Here is a 16,178-nt window from a genome sequence, read left to right on the forward strand (position 1 = left end):
GCTGGGATGTGACCTGGGACCGCTCACTTAAAGTCTTGTCCTTCTCCTTCTGTGTGTTCCCTGTGCTCCCCGTGTGTTTCATCAGGTTACTGGAGGAGTCTGAACTCATTCCGTTCAAGGCTCAGAGTACACCCTTGTGCTTCTGAGGCAAAGAGTAAAAGGAACGCACCAATTTGTCCGTTTTAATTTTTTGCCAGGAGTCTTTGCAATGGATGATGGAGCAGAGTCTCTGATGACTGTGCATCTCCTCACCCATTTGGGACACCCATTTCCTCTGCAACAAACGCTGGATCGGCTTTTGGAGTGGCTGTGCCTGGACATTCGCCTTTTCCTGGTGTCTGAGCGAATTCCTGCACTCAAGTACTATGAGAGATACCGCAAGAGGAGCTGCAGCTTTCCTGGAATATCCATCCTCCTTTTTCTGCACGAGGACTTGGGAGAAGAGCGGATTTTCCAGGTCCACGAGCAATTCCAGCGCCCTCCCTGGCGGTACCAGCGTGCCCAGTTTGCTAATGGGCAAAGCCCCCCCTGTGTCCCATCCCACCAGGACTTCTATGGCCTGGATGAGCAGCTGCCCGTGTGGGGCATCAGGCGGGTGCACTGCGGCCCCGAAATCCTGCGGGTCACCCTCTACTGCAGCTTTGATAACTATGAGGATGCAGTGAGGCTCTACGAGATGATCCTCCAGAAGGAAGCCACTCTGCAGAAAAGCACTTTCTGTGTCTTCGTGCTGCACGCCGCCCTTCACGTGGCCGTGCAGCTGTGCCTGAAGCAGTTGCCCATCGGGGTGGTGCCCGAGCCCAGAGACTTGGCAGCCCTGCAGTTCAAGGTGCAAGAAATCGGGCAGCTGGTGCCCCTGCTGCCCAACCCCTGTGTTCCTATCAGCAGCACTAGGTGGCAAACACAGGACTATGAAGGAAATACAATTCTGCTCAAGGTATGTCTGTGGTGCTCTCAAGAAGAGGGTTTATCTACTTTGTTCCAAGGGAAGCAGGACTGGTTCAGAATGAAAATTACAGTTTTGTTTCTTCATGTTTTCTTTTGAATTTGTGCATGCAGTAATTGGTGTCTGCCAGTGTTGTGATGTTGTTGATAAATATGAGCATTGATCCTCGGAATGTTTTTATACAGCTCAATTAACATCATTGCTCTTTGCCTGAAATGCAGATTATTAATGCTTTCTAGGGCACGTTAGCTTAACATCTTCCCTTCTCTGCCTCAAAAAAATGATTGTAGCAACATAATATATTTCTAATAAGTCATTGCTGAATAAATGTTTCTCAAAGCAGATTTTTGGCATCCAAAACCAGAAGTTTTGTAAGCGTAATGTTGATACAGCACCGTCTGCGATTGAGGTTGTGAGATCACAAGTGAGTTGCAGTTGGGCAAAAGTGATGAAGAGATGTGTCCTAGGAAATCTCTGCCTTTTCTGCTGAAGTGTGCAGTCCAGAGGTTATATGACTACAAATTATTAAAAAATTACAAAGTCTGTGTTGAGATTATATGTAGTGAAAATTATACATGTGAGTAGAATGGCAGTTTGGCTCAGTGTGCTTTCTTTCCATTCTAATAACCCCTTTCACCTCTGGTTATATTTTCTTATAATTTGGATTTTAAATTATTTGCCCTGGCCTTTTTTTTTTTCCTTCCAGAAGTCCTCTGTTACAGGTAAAGTTAATTTCTTGGTTCAGCCTATTTTTATGCTGCTCTGAACGCTAGTCTTAGGGCAGCCCTTGCTGCCTCATTCAGTATCAATTTATAAACTGGTTTGCAGCTTCTTGGAGTGGTCAAGGCCCTGGGTGTCTTCACATAGATATGAAGTTGGTCCTACCTGAACCAGGGGACTGGGCCAGGTGATGTCCAGAGGTCTCTTCCTAAATTGCTCTGTGGCTCTTCCTGCTGTAATACAAGGTCTTTGAGCTGACAGATGTACATTAATTCACTGGTGGGAAATTTGGAAGCTTTTCTGGGGATGTGACCATGCTTCACTGTGCTCCTCTCAAAGGAAAGAGTGATCCACTTGAATATGAGGATGTATCTGGTGCCCAGCCTCCAGACAGCAGGCTGACAGCCCAGTGCTTTATTCTGCAACTCTTCAGCCCATATTGTAAATCCTTCTTCTAAGTACCTGCACCTTACCCCCCTGCCCCACCCTTCTGCCATATTGCAAACTAAATCCAAGGCTCTGCTCACAGACTCTACATGCAGTTGGCTTTCTGTCCCGTGGCAAATGGCAGCGGCTCTCCTTTCCAAGTGTTTATCTAGGTTCCCCTGAAATGCATGTGGATTTTTTGTATCCACAACCTCCTTTGGCACAGAGTTGCCCAGATGTGCTGACTCAGGCTGCAGGTGACCCCAGCACGGGGGGGCTGGGCAAGAGCATCATCGTTGATCAAGCCAGAACTGTATGATAACTGGGTTCTCTCTAATTTTCGACAGGTTCAAAGCAGCTCCAGAACCCTTGAAACAAACATCGGGCTTTCCCAGCAGCATAATAATACAGGCAGTGGAAAAATCGCTCAGGACTGTATGCCAGCCCCTCTCCCTGTAAAGCAAGGTAGTCCTGGGCGGAGAAGCCAGGAGGTCGGAGCTCTGAAGGATAAAACAAAATCTGACCCAGGTGAAGTCCTTGCCTCTGAGCAAGCCAGCAGTGACCTCCAGAGGCACGGCTGCTCTCCTCCCGGTGCAGCTGCAGCCCGGCCGTGCTGGGAAGCGCCGTCGCTGCGCAGGCAGGCGGGCAGGGGGCTGCAGGCTCCTCTCCCGGAGAGCCGCCGGCACCGCGGGGCAGAGACCGATGTGGACACCGGGCTCGCCGTGAGCCATCCCGGGAGCGCCCGCTGCCCGCTGAGCCACTTCCCCCGGGCCCTGCGGAGCAGCCTCCTGCCCCTGCCATCCCCCCGGGCCCTGCGGAGCAGCCTCCTGCCCCTGCCATCCCCCCGGGCCCTGCGGAGCAGCCTCCTGCCCCTGCCATCCCCCTGCACCGGTACCGGCCCCGGGGCCAGCTCTGCCCTGCCCGCCCGGGACGGGACGCGGCTGCTGCGAGCCGCAGCCCGACGGAGCGAGGCAGAGCACGGAGCTCCGCGAGCACCGCGGGCCGGCCCTGCACACCGAGCAGAGCGCCAGGAGCAGGAGGAGGAGGAGGAATTCTTTATATGACTGAAAACAAGCGTGCCAGACGGACTCGACTTTCCCGAAGGACAGCGGAGCACTTTAGGATGTGCTGCTCAGGGTGTACCTCTGTAGCTGTGACACCCCACTAAGGGTCACTGAGGCAGACTCTGAATTTCCATTGAGAGATGCTGAGGAGGCTGCAGGAAAAATAACACTGAATTTACAGAAAGCTGTTGTTTTGTTTGTTGTTGTTGTTGTTTTTTTTTTTTTTAATGCACCGTAGGTGAGGGATTTGTTGAGCAGTGAATAGGAATAAGCCATATGACTCTTACAGCTGTTCTAAGATGCTAAAAGATAGACAGTGAGGTCTTCAGAGGGGTTTGGAAGGTGCAGCTTGCCTGAGCTGCCCAAGCAGCTGGATGCCCCCAGCCATGGGGACTCACCATCCCTTGCCAGGGCACACCAGAACAAGGTCACAGCACGGTCACAGCAGTTATGCTGGTGTTCCTTTGTGTTCCTTCTTGCTTCCCTTGTTGTTGTATTTAAAATCTATCATTGCCAATTTATGCAAGATTTGAAATGTAAGAACATTATTTTAAATATTTCTCAAGGAAAATACTCCTAGTGAGACCTTTCTCCCAACTCAGCACAGTACATGCAAAAGCCACACGCTTGAAGAGAAGTGCCAGTAAAACCTGCTGTTGCCTATTCATGTGACACTTAAAATAAACACAGCAATAGGCCAGGCTTTGTTAAACCAGTGTGCAATTAGCAGGCAATCCTAGCTGGGTTTTAATTAACAGGAGACAAGAGAACTTAAGAGTCTTGGAGGGAATTGTTAAACTCTCAGGAGTAAAAAGGAGGGGAGAAATGAAATCATAATTCAGCATCAACAGATGCTGAAATAACTCCCATCTTGATCACTTTTCTTTCTCAAGTAGGATTAAATAAATCTCAGAGGGAATGAGATGGGAAGAATATGAAGGACGAGTGTAATTATTCAAATAAAAGCCACATCTGATCATACTTACCTTCAAAGGTAAGTACAACAGAGGTATTTTCTCCCTTAATTGTATCTGAATTCTGGAGGGGATATAGGGAAGTCCCTGCTCTGGGCCCTCCCATCACTGCCCTGCCAAGTGATGCTCATGAACCCTTCAATTTGGGGACCAAAACTTAGGGAACGGGACACTTCATTCACTGGACACTTACAAACATCCCCCAGGTTTTCACAAGCTCTGCAAAAATAGTGGACTTTCTAATGAACTCTACTGTGATGTGTTACATCTACGAGGGTGATTATTTATTATTTTGCCTTTGGTATGTGTCGAGCTTGGTATGAAGGATTCACACTGGTGGGAATGGCTCTGACCTGGGCTGTGACCACTGAGGTAATGGTGCTGTGGATACTGAGCTGCTCATTCCTTTGATGGACAGCAGCCAAGGTGGTCCTTGATTAACACCCTCTAACCGAGACTTTAATTTTGAGGTGTGCACATTTTGGGGGCAGTGGGATCCTGCTCTTTGTCAGGCAGTGCCATGTCTGGGAGTAGGGACATGGCCCTGGGACTCCTGTGAGCCACTGGGTGACCCCATTCCCAGAGGGGACAGAGATGCTGCCATGTCCTCACAAGGCATGATGATGAGCAGTCCCATCTGAACTGAAAGGCTTTTCTCCTGGGTCACTGGCACAGGCTGGGGGATGGAGGGAGGAAATCTATTCTTGCAGGAGCAGGGTGTGTGCTGAGAGAGGGAGCTGTGGGCAGAGGGGGTCAGAAGAAGCAGAACTTGCTCTGAGATCACTTTAACACAACCTGAAGGGGTGACTGCTGTTGCCTTTTTTTTTTTTTTTTTAATTTGTTTGTTTGTTTAGCCCCTGGCAACAGAACTTGTGTCTTTTGTCTTCTCTGAAGCAAGCACAGTGGTAATTCTGAGGGATGAGTTGCCCGGGAGCAGCAGGAGCAGTCCCTGATGCCTGGATACAAGCACAAAGGCAGGGGGTACTCCCTTGCTCCCCACTCCTGGCATGGGCAGGCAGCCAGGAAAACGCTGCAGTGGTCAGTAAGATCACAGGCTCTGCCTCTCATGTTAAAAGGAAGCTGGGAAGCAAATGCTGAAAGCACTCTCCTGAATTGTGGGCCAAAATCAGCTTTCATGAATGTAAATCCTGAGGCAGTCCTATGAGTCTTCCCAGATTTACACTGGTGGGTCTGGGGTGGGACTTTTATTCTCTTCACCTCTGCTGGTACCGTGCTCTGAGCCCAGCACAAACAAAGCTTTGCGGCCGCTTGGTAGAGGAAAACACGTTTCAGAAATCTCATGTTTGCAGCGGGAGCACAAAGCAGGAATTGGCTCGTTTGCTGAAGGTGAGCGTGGCAGCTGCAGCCCCTGCAGGGGCTGTGCCAGCCTGTGCCACCTGGGCGCTGCTCACCTGTGCCGGGCTGGGGCAGCGCCGGTCACCTCCTCTATTGTCCCGCCACCTCTTGGGTTTTGGGGATTTTCCAGATTACTGTTTTTATTTTTGGTGTTACTGGAGTTATTACTGTCGTTATAACAGGTTTCTCGTGTTTCTGTTATCCCCGTGTGTCGCGGCTGCGCTGGGCGGGGTCCCGGGGGCTGCGGGGCCGGTCCCGCCCGTCCCTGTGGCACCAGCTCCGCCTGCTGCCCGCACACGGCATCCTGTCCCTGTGCCTGTCCCCTGCTCCCTCTGCTCCGTGTCCCTGTCCCCGCTGTGTCCCTGCCTCCCCTCGGGAGCAGCAGCGCGGGGGTACCGGGGCTGTGTGCGGGAGGCAGCCGCGATCCGAGCTCGGGGTCTTCGTTCCCCCTTTCAGCGAAGTCCCAGCATCCGTCCCCGGCCTCCTGCCGGCACAGCCCGAGCAGTCCCCCGGATCCCACCGGGTGGGTGACGCTGCTCCTATGGCTGCCCTGCCTCGGCAGAAGGATGGGAGCTGCCTGCAGCCAGCCCCGGCCAGGGGTCCGCCCGCGCTCCTCCCCCAGGCTTTGCCTTGCTGCGGCATGAGATCGCCAAGCCCAGCCGTGGTCCAGGGTGTATGAGCTCCTTACGGAGCTTCAGTCCCTGTCCCCACCCTTCCAGCAACCGGGATTTTGAATTCTCGCTTTCATTAACACGAAATTAACCTGGTAGATTAGAAAGCAATTGAGCTACTAATAACAAAGAGCTCATTTCTCCCTCATTCATTGTCTCTGACAGCAAAGTAGTCAATTAAGGAGATCTGTCATGTAAGTGAGAGGGGAAAATAGAGTTGTTCTTAATGTGTTTTATTGTTTTTTGGCAGCCTCAGTCACCGATGCTGTGCAATGTCATGTGCAGTTGTTACTGTGCATCTGCTGTGTGTAAGAAGAGTTGATGTAGTACTGACAAGATTGCTACAAAGATGTTTTACTAAAAAATCCTATGAATTCTCCCTTTTCATCAGCAGTTGAGCAATGAATGATCACTCTAGGACAGAGGTGATGGAGCAGGGTGGGGAGTGAGGTGAGGAGTGGGACCTTTGCTTTGGCAGGGCAGAGCTGGAGGAGATACAGAGCATTCCAGGTCATGTCTGTCTTTCTCTGTGACTCACTTGCAAAGTGAATTATGATGCTCAAAGGCCCTGAGGCTTTGCTTTTCTCTAATCAGGAACAGGAAACTTCTGCTGAAGCCAAAGGAGAGTTCTGGGCTGTGAGAAGGACACGGAGGGCCTGGGGTGTCCCTGTGATACCCTGTACGTGTGGCACACGTCCTTCTCTTCCCTCCCATCAATCAGGAGAAATCTCTGCAGCCCCTTTTGCCCGTGGTGCTGCTGACACCACTCAAGGGAGGAAGGCCACTGCAGCCTGGAACTCCCTGCCCATCCTTCCTGGCACCTCCTGCACACAAACTCGGCTTTGCAGCAGCCGCTCGGACCTGTGTGGTGAGGATGTAAGGTCGTGCTGCTGGATTCTGCTGAGTAAACCTCCAAATGTTAGTCATGCCAGTCTGACAGACCAGCTGGGGTGGGACATGCAGGAGTGAAGCATGCATGTGTTAGAGCAGGGGGCTCAGCTGGGACTGAGCTGCCCAACCTGTGCATGTTCCTATTGGAGCTCTGCTTCGTCCCCTTCTCAAGACAGTGTTTTCCTGCAAGGTTTGCCAATGCCTTTCTTTTGTCCTCGGGGAAGTGAAAACTCATTTTTCCTCCAGTCTTCTGGGCCCTGATATGGTAAGTGTGGAAGGCACATCCCTGGCTTGCTTGTGGACATCAGGGAACACAGGAAGAGCCGTGGCAGTAGAAGCTTTCTGGGGATGGAGTAGGATGCACAGGAATGGCCTGAGTGCCCCCCTTGGGCCTCAGGAAGGAACCTGGGGGAGAACAAAAATACCTTTTGCAGGAGCTGCCTGCCAGCTGCAGAATGTTCCTCAGGGTGATCACTCTGTCAGGCCCCTCCTCTGCCACAGGCAGGTGTGCCTGCAGCCTGGGCTTTAGCAGCAAGCTGTGTCCTGGAACTGTGCCCTTCTCAGTGTTAGCTGCTCCCCATCAACTTTATTTTCAGGAAAAGCTGCTCATTATCCTAAATTGAACACCCCAAATACTTAGTACCTCACTGAAGGGTCAGAGATATGCCCCAGCTCCCAAACTATAACAGCAGTAATACAGAATAGCAAAATACAGCAGATGTTACAGTAAGAGCTTATTTCATGTATTGGTCTTGTTTAGGTGTAGAGGATACATCTGATCAACCTATAAAACAACCTTGCTAACCTATTAAAAATTCAATTATCCTATTTTTAAAGAGAAACAGGGATCACACCCAAGTTTGGGAGGGTATCTGGAATGAAATTCAGGAAGCAGTCAGAAAGGATATGTTGTCCTGGGCACTGCCAGGAGGCAGTCATATCTTCCATGGAATTTCTCAATCAAATCCTCCCCTTACAGCAGACTCCTCCCGACAGCACAACTGCATTGCAGTTTGCTGTTCTGCGTTTCTGATGTCTAATTCTCATTATTTGAGAGAGGTTTTGGTAGGTTTTCATCTCCTATTGAGCACTTGTATTAATATTCCAGTTCAGGATCTCAGTTCTGCTGCTGATTACAGGCAGGGAAAGACCCGATTCCTATTAGGATGAATTTATATTCTTTAAGAGTCCCAAAAGCTTTCTTCTCCCCTATCACCCTTCTTCAGGCACTGGCAGCCTGGCTATGCTGGGAGGTGATTAGGTTTGTAAATTTGTTCCTGCAGACAGTCAGTGACACTGTTCATTCTCTCATCTCCCTCGTGCAGCTGAAATTGTGACAGCCTCACTTCTTTAATTGGGATCATCTCCAGCAACATCTCGGCATCAGAAGAAGCCTCACAGGGTGCAAGCCTGGGAAGGCAGGAGCAGTCAGGAGCTGCTGGGGCTGTTAGCTGCCACAGCTGGCGGAGATTGATCCTCGCCTCCCAAAACCGCAACAGAGGGTGTGAAATACCCTGACAACTGACTGGAGGTGAAAGATGCTTGCTCTAAAATAACCACCTCCCTGCTGGCCTTACTGGGTTTTGGCACCTTGGTGGGGGGAAGGAGGAGAAAGTCCCTCCTGGCAGTCTTGCCTTAGGTTTGGCTCACTGCTGCTCTCTTGGGAATGGTGTGAGAGATGAAGGAATGATGAGGCATCCAAAGCCTCCCAGCCCTTTTAACCTTGTCCCTTCTGCCCTTGTGTCACTGTGCTGGGAGCTGGGATTGTCCCTGGTGGGTGTGGTGCTGCTTGGTCAGAGGCTGCAGGCACAGGAGGGCTCAGCCTCCCCCTGGATCTGCCATGCTCACTCATAGGAGTGCCTGGATTGGGAGCCCGGGCCATCAGGCTCGTTCCTGATCCTTCCTTAGCCTCTCCTCCTGGCAAGGCACCAGTGACTGTGTGAGCAATTCACTCACAGGTGCTGGGCAGACACCTGAGCCATCCTGTCCCCTTGTTGCTTTCTGAACCTTCACCAGTGGATGGTTGAAGTGGAAGTGTGGGCTGTGGTTTTGCTTTTGCTTTACCAGAATTAGCTTTAAATGCTCCAGGGACTCTCAATGAAATTAAAAAAAAAAAGGAAAATATAGTAAAGAAAACCCCCAGGATAACACAAAATATTCTGTGTGCAGTGAGTACAAAGGGAATGTATTTTGGCCATTCCAGTGGCTGGAAGTTTTATTTCCAGTCTGGCAGCAGAACTAAGCAAGCAGATCTTGGTTGTGTTCCTGCCCCTCCCTTATTTTTTGGCCGTGTTAGATAGAAGCATCCTCTCAGGATGACCACATGTGATGGGAACAGCACCACCAGTAGCTTCCTTTGGATGCAGTGGTCTGGAAACTGGTAATGGTCACTGGGGTGGGTGCACATAACTGGGGTGAATAAATGGGTGTTATGAAACCTTGTGCTTAGATGAAATGTAGCATTTAATGGCACTGATACTCCACTTCCCTGGGGGATTCCTTGTCCACTGGGCATAGTGGCTGTTTTGTGGCCTGTGTGGCTTCCTGCCAGTCCAGCCAGCTCTTCAAGCTGCTGCACTCTCCAGAACTGAGTAGTTGGACGGTGACTAATCAGGTTGGTTCTGCCAGCACCAAAAGTGTCTTGGTGGAACAGATGAATAGTGACACTCTCAGGGCTCCACTGAAGGTCCTGCTGAGTCCTCACTGGCCTTGGTGGGGTGGTTTGGCCACCGGCTGGTTTCACTTGCAGCTTCACTGGTTTCACACTGAGGAGGGCACTGGGCTGCCAGCTCCACAGTCCCGCTCCCAAAAATCTACAACCCAAACCTAAGACAGGCTCTGAGGGTTTCCAGGCAGTCTGTGTGAGCTGGGGTACCAGAGGAAGGAGTAGGATGAGAGCAGAGTTTCCCTGAGAATTGAACTGTGGTTTTCTCATCTTGTTTTAATTTGGAGCTACTGGGCTTTGTGGAGAGAACAGCTGATTGCAGAAATGCCTCATGCTGATGTTTACCAGATACTCTTTTTAGATGAGAAAGTCATTCTGTGTCATGAGAAATTTCACAAGTGTTAGCCTTTTTTGCAAGTTGGAGTGAAACCAGATTTCAGGAGGTTTAGATTTCTCACAAACTTGGAAGTTTGTCCACCCTTAGGTGCAGCTCTCTGATACCCACTCGAGCTATTCAGCCACCTCATCCTGCAGCACATGGCACAAAGTGTTAAAGCAGTTGAGACCAGACAGGTACCACGGGAAGCCAAGCACTTTCTGGTAGAGAAGAGCAAACCTTTTACTTCTTATAACTTCTTTGATTCAGCAATTGCAGCAGGGCAGACTTCTGTTTTCCAGTGTCATTGTTCAGCTCTGGTAGTAACCACTGTTTTCTCTACAAGTTCTAAGTGATGACAGGCCAGACTCCTCCCCAGTATTTAATTCTTCCTGTGTCAGTGTGCTGGCTTTGCTTGCCTCCATCAGCACCCAGAGTCCATTTTCATGGCTCTGCTTGCCATGACACTGAGCTGAGAACAAGCCTGACCCTGTACTGTCCCTGTTCCTCCCCACACAGGATCCCTCAGTCCCTGTTTCCAGGCATCTCTTGTTCTAAGGGGCTGCATTTCAATTGTAATTTGCTGGCTTTGGTAGGGCAGGTACCGTGACGTGGGCATCCCAAAGGACCCTCATGCTCCATCTGTACCCTGTGTTATGTTTGGTTCCTAGGTTTAGTTTGGAAAAAGGGAACTGCTGCCAAGGCATCAATGGGAGCAGGAGGTGTGCGGGTGTCAGAGGTGCAGTACCTTGGCATGCAGGCTCAGGTGGAGGGGTTTCCAGGAGCAGGGGTGGTGGTGGGAGGACATGCCAGGGGCTGGAGTTGGTGCCTCTCCATGCAGCAGGGCAGGCTGGCCTTGAGGAACAGCTCCTGCTGCTCCTTGTTTTCTGCAGGTGCTGCTGGCACAGCCTGTCTCCTCTGCATCTGTCTGAGGGAGTGCAGCACACACAAACCCAGCAGCAGCAGCCAGTGTGACCTGAGAGACAGCACTCGTGGTGCTGGGAGCAGAATTCCTGGGATTCACGTTTCAGAGTGGGAGCTGTCAGGCCAGGGGCTGAGGTCAGGCTGGCAGCCCCTGCAGTACTGGCCAGCCTGTTGGCACAACCCGGGTCACTTCCACTCATGGGGGATTTAGAAAGCTGTGTTCCAGAGAAGATCTTGAGCCTTTAGCCAGAAAACAACAGGGAGGACAGGAAGGAAGGAAAACCCATAAAAGACTTTCTTCTAATGTCTTGCAGATCCACAGCCCTTGCCCCACTTATCTGGCTGCTGGGTTTTATTTTCAGCTGTTTGATTCATGAGAGTTTGTTTTGGAGCCTTTTGAAGTGCGGAGACCACTTCCATCCCCCTGGTGACTCAAACCATCCATGGTGAGCCAGCAAGGTGGTGCTTCCATGGCTGTGCTCCCCAGGGAGGGTGGGGGCTGCTGCACCCCAGGCTGCTGCTGTGCTGCCTGGCAAGGTGCCCCTGGGACTTGCTGCAGCAGGATTGCACACAATTTACCAAAAGCAGAGCAGGATGGGATTTTGGTCCAGGTTTAATTTGAGCTTTCCTTGATTCCAGTGTAGCTGTGAGATGTGATGGACTCCTGTATTTTCTGTGTTCTGATGTGCTTTTATGGCAGGAGCAATGGCGAGCCTCAGACCAGGCTCGTTGTGAAAGCCTGGCTTTGAGTTGCTTGTGGGGGAAGCTGTGTTGACAATTAAAATACTTTGCAAGTTTTGCAAAGGTTGAATGGAGATCTCCTCCCCCCACATCCACTATGGAGATCCTGGGCCTCTGAGAGGTGGGTGAGGATGGCAGTGCTGGCCACCCACGCCTGGTGGCCACCTAGAGACTTGTCTGCATTTCTCAGTTGTTCTTATGGGTAGGATTTGTCTGCAAGAGAATCTATCATGGTTTTGAATCAACACATGGTTACTGCTAAGAGGGTGATTATTTGATAGCATTTGTTCTCTCTGTGTGTGTTTTGTGCTCTGTCTTGCACCACAGCAATGCAGGTTGGCAGCCTCAGCCTATCCATCCATTATCATTAATGCTCCAGCATGTGGTTTTACTTTATGGAGGATTGCACAGGGTTGCTGATGGTAATGGGAAAGGAGATGTTATGGGCATGCAACAGCCCCTTTTAATATCGACGCTTTGGATGGTTTTTGAAAGCAGTCATCCGTTGTATGTTCTAAAAGCTATTTGCCTGTAATCTTAAATTGTGATAACAATAATAACAATAACCTTGCTGATGCAGAGGTTGTGTGGGAGAAACACTGAACATTTACTACAAAGCTTTGCCAAGCTTGAAGGGATTTTTTTTCTTTTCTTTTTTTATCCCTTTCATGGTTGAAAGTCATTTCTCACAGCGGTGGCTGGCAGTTCCAGCTGTGGCATTCGTGGCAGTTCTGGCAGTGTCACAGCAGAGGATCAGGCTCTGGAGGCAGCGTGGTTCTGTGCAACGTCCTTTTGCAAAACACGTGGGAGGCAGTGCAGTCATTTCCCCAGAAATGCTAGGATGCAGTTGGCCTTCGGTCCAGCAAGGTGTCAGAGGAGTGCCCACGTCCCCTCCCAACCTAGCCCAGGTGTGCCCAGCTCCTGCACGCCTGCAGCTCACAGAGCCAGGCTCTGAGCATGGCTTTTCCTCAGAAACACCTGGTTCATCCAGCGTGGGGATGCACAGGAACTCCTTTGCTGGGAAGGACGCGATGCACCAGCCTGCTCCGGAGGCAGGATCACAACGGGGGAGCTCCGTGGGGCTCTCGGGTGCCCAGCTGCAGTGTAATGCCATGGGAGCCATCAGGCCCGTGGGGTGAGGCAGGAGCTGGGGGATGGAGGCTGAGGAGCGAGCCCCTGGCTCCAGACACCCCTGGGACGTGGAGCCGCCGCACAAAATTGATGACATTGTCACAGGTTGGTCACGGCTGAGGAGCTGCTCTTGTCCCCAGCCCCTCTCCCAGGGCTTTCAGCCTCTCCAGAAAATTACCCTGCAGAGTGTCATTTCTCATGCTTATTCTTAGCCTAATCGTGCGTAGTTGGTTTGGGGTTTAGAAGATGGATGAAAGTCAATTCACTTGAGTTTAAAAATTCAGTCAATCAGATGAGCTTGGCTGAGTTGGTTTTTCTTTCACCTCGCACTTCACAGACATTTTGGTGGTCGACACTGAGAGCATTAGAGCTGAAGTTATCCAAACCTCTCCACTGGATAGGAAAATAGCATTATTCTCATTTTATTCAGAAGGAAATGAAAATACAGGGATTTTGTACAGCTTGCCTAACATCACAGGGAGACTCCCTTTAATAAAAAACAGATCTCTCATCTCCTAATCTTAAAGATTAAAAGCAACAACATCCTTCTTCCTTAATCCTTCTTTCATACACTTCAAAACTTTGCACTAACAATTCGTTTTTGCTGGGCATGGCCTTGATAAGTGATTTCTTTGAGCAATAGCCAATTCACGGGCCATTGTTCAGTGATAACGAGCCAGCTTAACATAAATTCAACAGCGTGCCAAGACTCTACACCTGAACAGGCATCCAGAGGTTAGAACCCTGCCTGACATTTGTAAAAAAAACAAACCTTAACCATTATTGTTTAGAAAGAAAGATGAGAACAAGTAGGAAGAGGGTGAATGCAGAGGTATGGCATATGTACAAGCTGCAGTGATCTCAGGTACTCAGGCTGGATTCTTTCTTTTCTTATGCTGCACCATCCCTCCCTGTTTCAGTCTTTAGAATTCCTCTTTGTCTGGATTGTGTTAACAATGGCAATGACTTTATTTGGAGATGCTGGGGGCTGAGAATGGCTCTGTGGAGACTGGTCAGTGGTGGGTGGAAGGGAGGGAAGACTTAGCATCTGGAGGAGGAGGAGAAGGGGCTTTTAGATGGCAGTGAAGACATCGTTCTTGCTTGGAACAATGATGAGATATTCAGTGCATCTTTCTCCCATCTGAAGTAGGAATTGAGAGGTCAGCTAGACTAAAGTTAAGGCACTTCTTGGTGAATCTGGGCACTCACAGACAACAGGGTACATTGGAGGGATGTGCACAGTGGGAACATAAATAATGAATGATTGCTTTTATTTCCATTTTCCTTACATGTTTACATTAATTGAACTAGTACTGTCTTTTTTCCCCCCTGTCTTTGGAGGTGCTTACTGCTGCGGGCTGCTGGAAGATCCTGGGCAGAGGATGGTCCTAATTTGCAGGAGCATTGATTGTGCTTGGAAATGAAGTTCTTAACAGCATTCAGCTTCCACCCTTCCCCTAGTAAAGAAGTGGCTGTTCCAGTTGTGTACTGTGCAGTGCCTTGGATTCCAGATCCTGAGGGTTTAGGTCAGTCAGCCAGTGTGTGGCTGGAGCTGCCTTTCAGAAGTCACACATCTGCAGTAGGTTTGCCTCATCCTTCAGGTGCTCTGGTGCTGAGGAAGCCCCACATCCACCCGTGGGTTCCCTTCTCAGTGTGCAGGTGGGGAGTGCTCATTCCCAGGCTCCTGTCAGTGACAGAAAACAGATAGTGGTCTGGCAGCGCTGGGTGTTGGAAACAGAGGCTGGCCCTGCTCACTCACATGTTGCCCTGCAGAGTTGTGTACTGCCGGTTCTGCAAAGCATGACTGCTGGTTCTGCAGAGCATGACTGGAACTGATTTTGTTTGTTGCTTGCAATAATTTTCTCCTGGGGTCATAGATCAGGCAGTTTTGGTTCGCTCTTTTCCCAGTTTGGTTTTAATTAGTATTTGACCTCCTCACTGCTGGTTCTCTTCTGCACTTGCTGTATTGTAGTAATTTTGCTCTGGGCTGTTTTCTGAGAAAAACTAGGACATACTCAGTGCCTTTGGTAGATGTTATGCCTGGAAGGTGGCCCAGTGCTTTAAGAAGTGCTCCTGACTGAGTAACGGAAGCCAAGAACTAAAAAGTTATAACAGTGTTCCAGTTAAAACATGGGAGTACCTCACACCATTTCAAAGCGGCTTAGCCTGTGTCATCACGGTGACACCAAAAGAAAGGTGAGTCCAGAGCACTGCTGCTCTCAGGAGACCGCTGCCTGTGTAAATAATCACTCAGACTAGGAGCTGTCAGGGGTAGCCTGAAGCCACCCTTTGTCTCTGCCCACGCCCTTTGCTGGTCTGGCTGGCACTCAGGCCAGCCCTGCTCTGCAGGACTTCGGGGCAGAGGACATCCCTGCAGGCTCTGTGCTCAGGGGAGAAGGCATCGCCGGGGTTTTCCTAACGGGTGCAGGTTCAGCTCTAATGTTCTGCTCTGCTTGGTGTGTCCCTGTTTGTTTAAATCTCTTCCAAGAGCATTTCCCAGGGTGATAAGATCTTAGCGGCACAATCTCAGCTACGAGAAGTGAATTTATCCCGGCATCTTTGAGCAGCCTGAGCTGCCAGCAGCGGCCCCGGCTCTCCCGGTGGGAGAGGAGCTCCCGGAGAGCAGCGGGACCTGCCTGGAATGGGCCATCCCTGCAGGCATGGGGCATCCCCTGAGAGCATGGAAATGTGACAGGACATGGCATTTTAAATCCTCATCCTGCTTGTGTAGGAGGTAAATACTGTTTCTCCTAGCCCACATTCAGAGGGTGTAAGCTCGGTACCTCCAAATCAGATTTTATGGGATATTCAGCAACTTAGGGCAAAGGCAATGGTGGAGAAAACCTTGTGTGTAGATACCTGTTTTTTTAAGTGGGATTTGGTATAGGTGATGGTTTTGCCTAAATCAGCCATGTCCCAATGTGCTTTTGTCAGTGTGGCTTCTCGTGGCAAGAACTGGGTCTTCTGCTGTGTTTGTGGAGTTCTGCATTTAGGGGGGTGGTGACTTACTGGTGATACTGCTCTGTGATGGGTGAATATTGGAATTTTAGTGTCTAGTGCAGAACAGGCATAAACTTGCTATTTTGTCAGCATGACTTCCTTTTTACTGTATTTGTGCGTTAAATCTAACAAACAATGGAGAGCCTCACACTGTGCTGTGGAAATGCTTCTATTCTCTGACTTGTGCTTTTAAACATTTTGTAGATTGCTTTGTTACCTAGAAGCATAAAAACTCCCCTATAAATTGATGCATATCCCAACTTTATAACACTTGGATATGAATTGGCATGTTA

The 16,178-nt window shown here is 50.0% G+C and overlaps 1 protein-coding gene across 1 annotated transcript; it reads left to right on the plus strand.

Annotated features, from left to right (window-relative positions):
• The first annotated feature begins 208 nt into the window (after nt 1–208).
• On the plus strand, nt 209–3,548 carry FAM124B (family with sequence similarity 124 member B). Its single transcript, XM_062499466.1, has 3 exons — nt 209–937; nt 2,440–2,896; nt 2,981–3,548. The coding sequence occupies exons 1-3, from the start codon at nt 209–211 to the stop codon at nt 3,154–3,156; spliced, it is 1,362 nt and encodes a 453-aa protein (XP_062355450.1). The 3' UTR covers nt 3,157–3,548.
• Nucleotides 3,549–16,178: the final 12,630 nt, after the last annotated feature.

Source organism: Cinclus cinclus, chromosome 10 (genome assembly GCF_963662255.1).
Source record: "Cinclus cinclus chromosome 10, bCinCin1.1, whole genome shotgun sequence".
In the NCBI taxonomy this organism is placed as follows: Eukaryota; Metazoa; Chordata; class Aves; order Passeriformes; family Cinclidae; genus Cinclus; species Cinclus cinclus.

Bases quoted from the DNA above. Each gene is read 5' to 3' on its own strand.
- FAM124B (XM_062499466.1), top strand. From the start codon at position 209: ATGGATGATGGAGCAGAGTCTCTGATGACTGTGCATCTCCTCACCCAT. The intron at 938-2,439 runs GTATGTCTGTGG...AATTTTCGACAG, and splicing joins GAAATACAATTCTGCTCAAG to GTTCAAAGCAGCTCCAGAAC. The intron at 2,897-2,980 runs CCCGGGCCCTGC...CATCCCCCTGCA, and splicing joins CCTCCTGCCCCTGCCATCCC to CCGGTACCGGCCCCGGGGCC.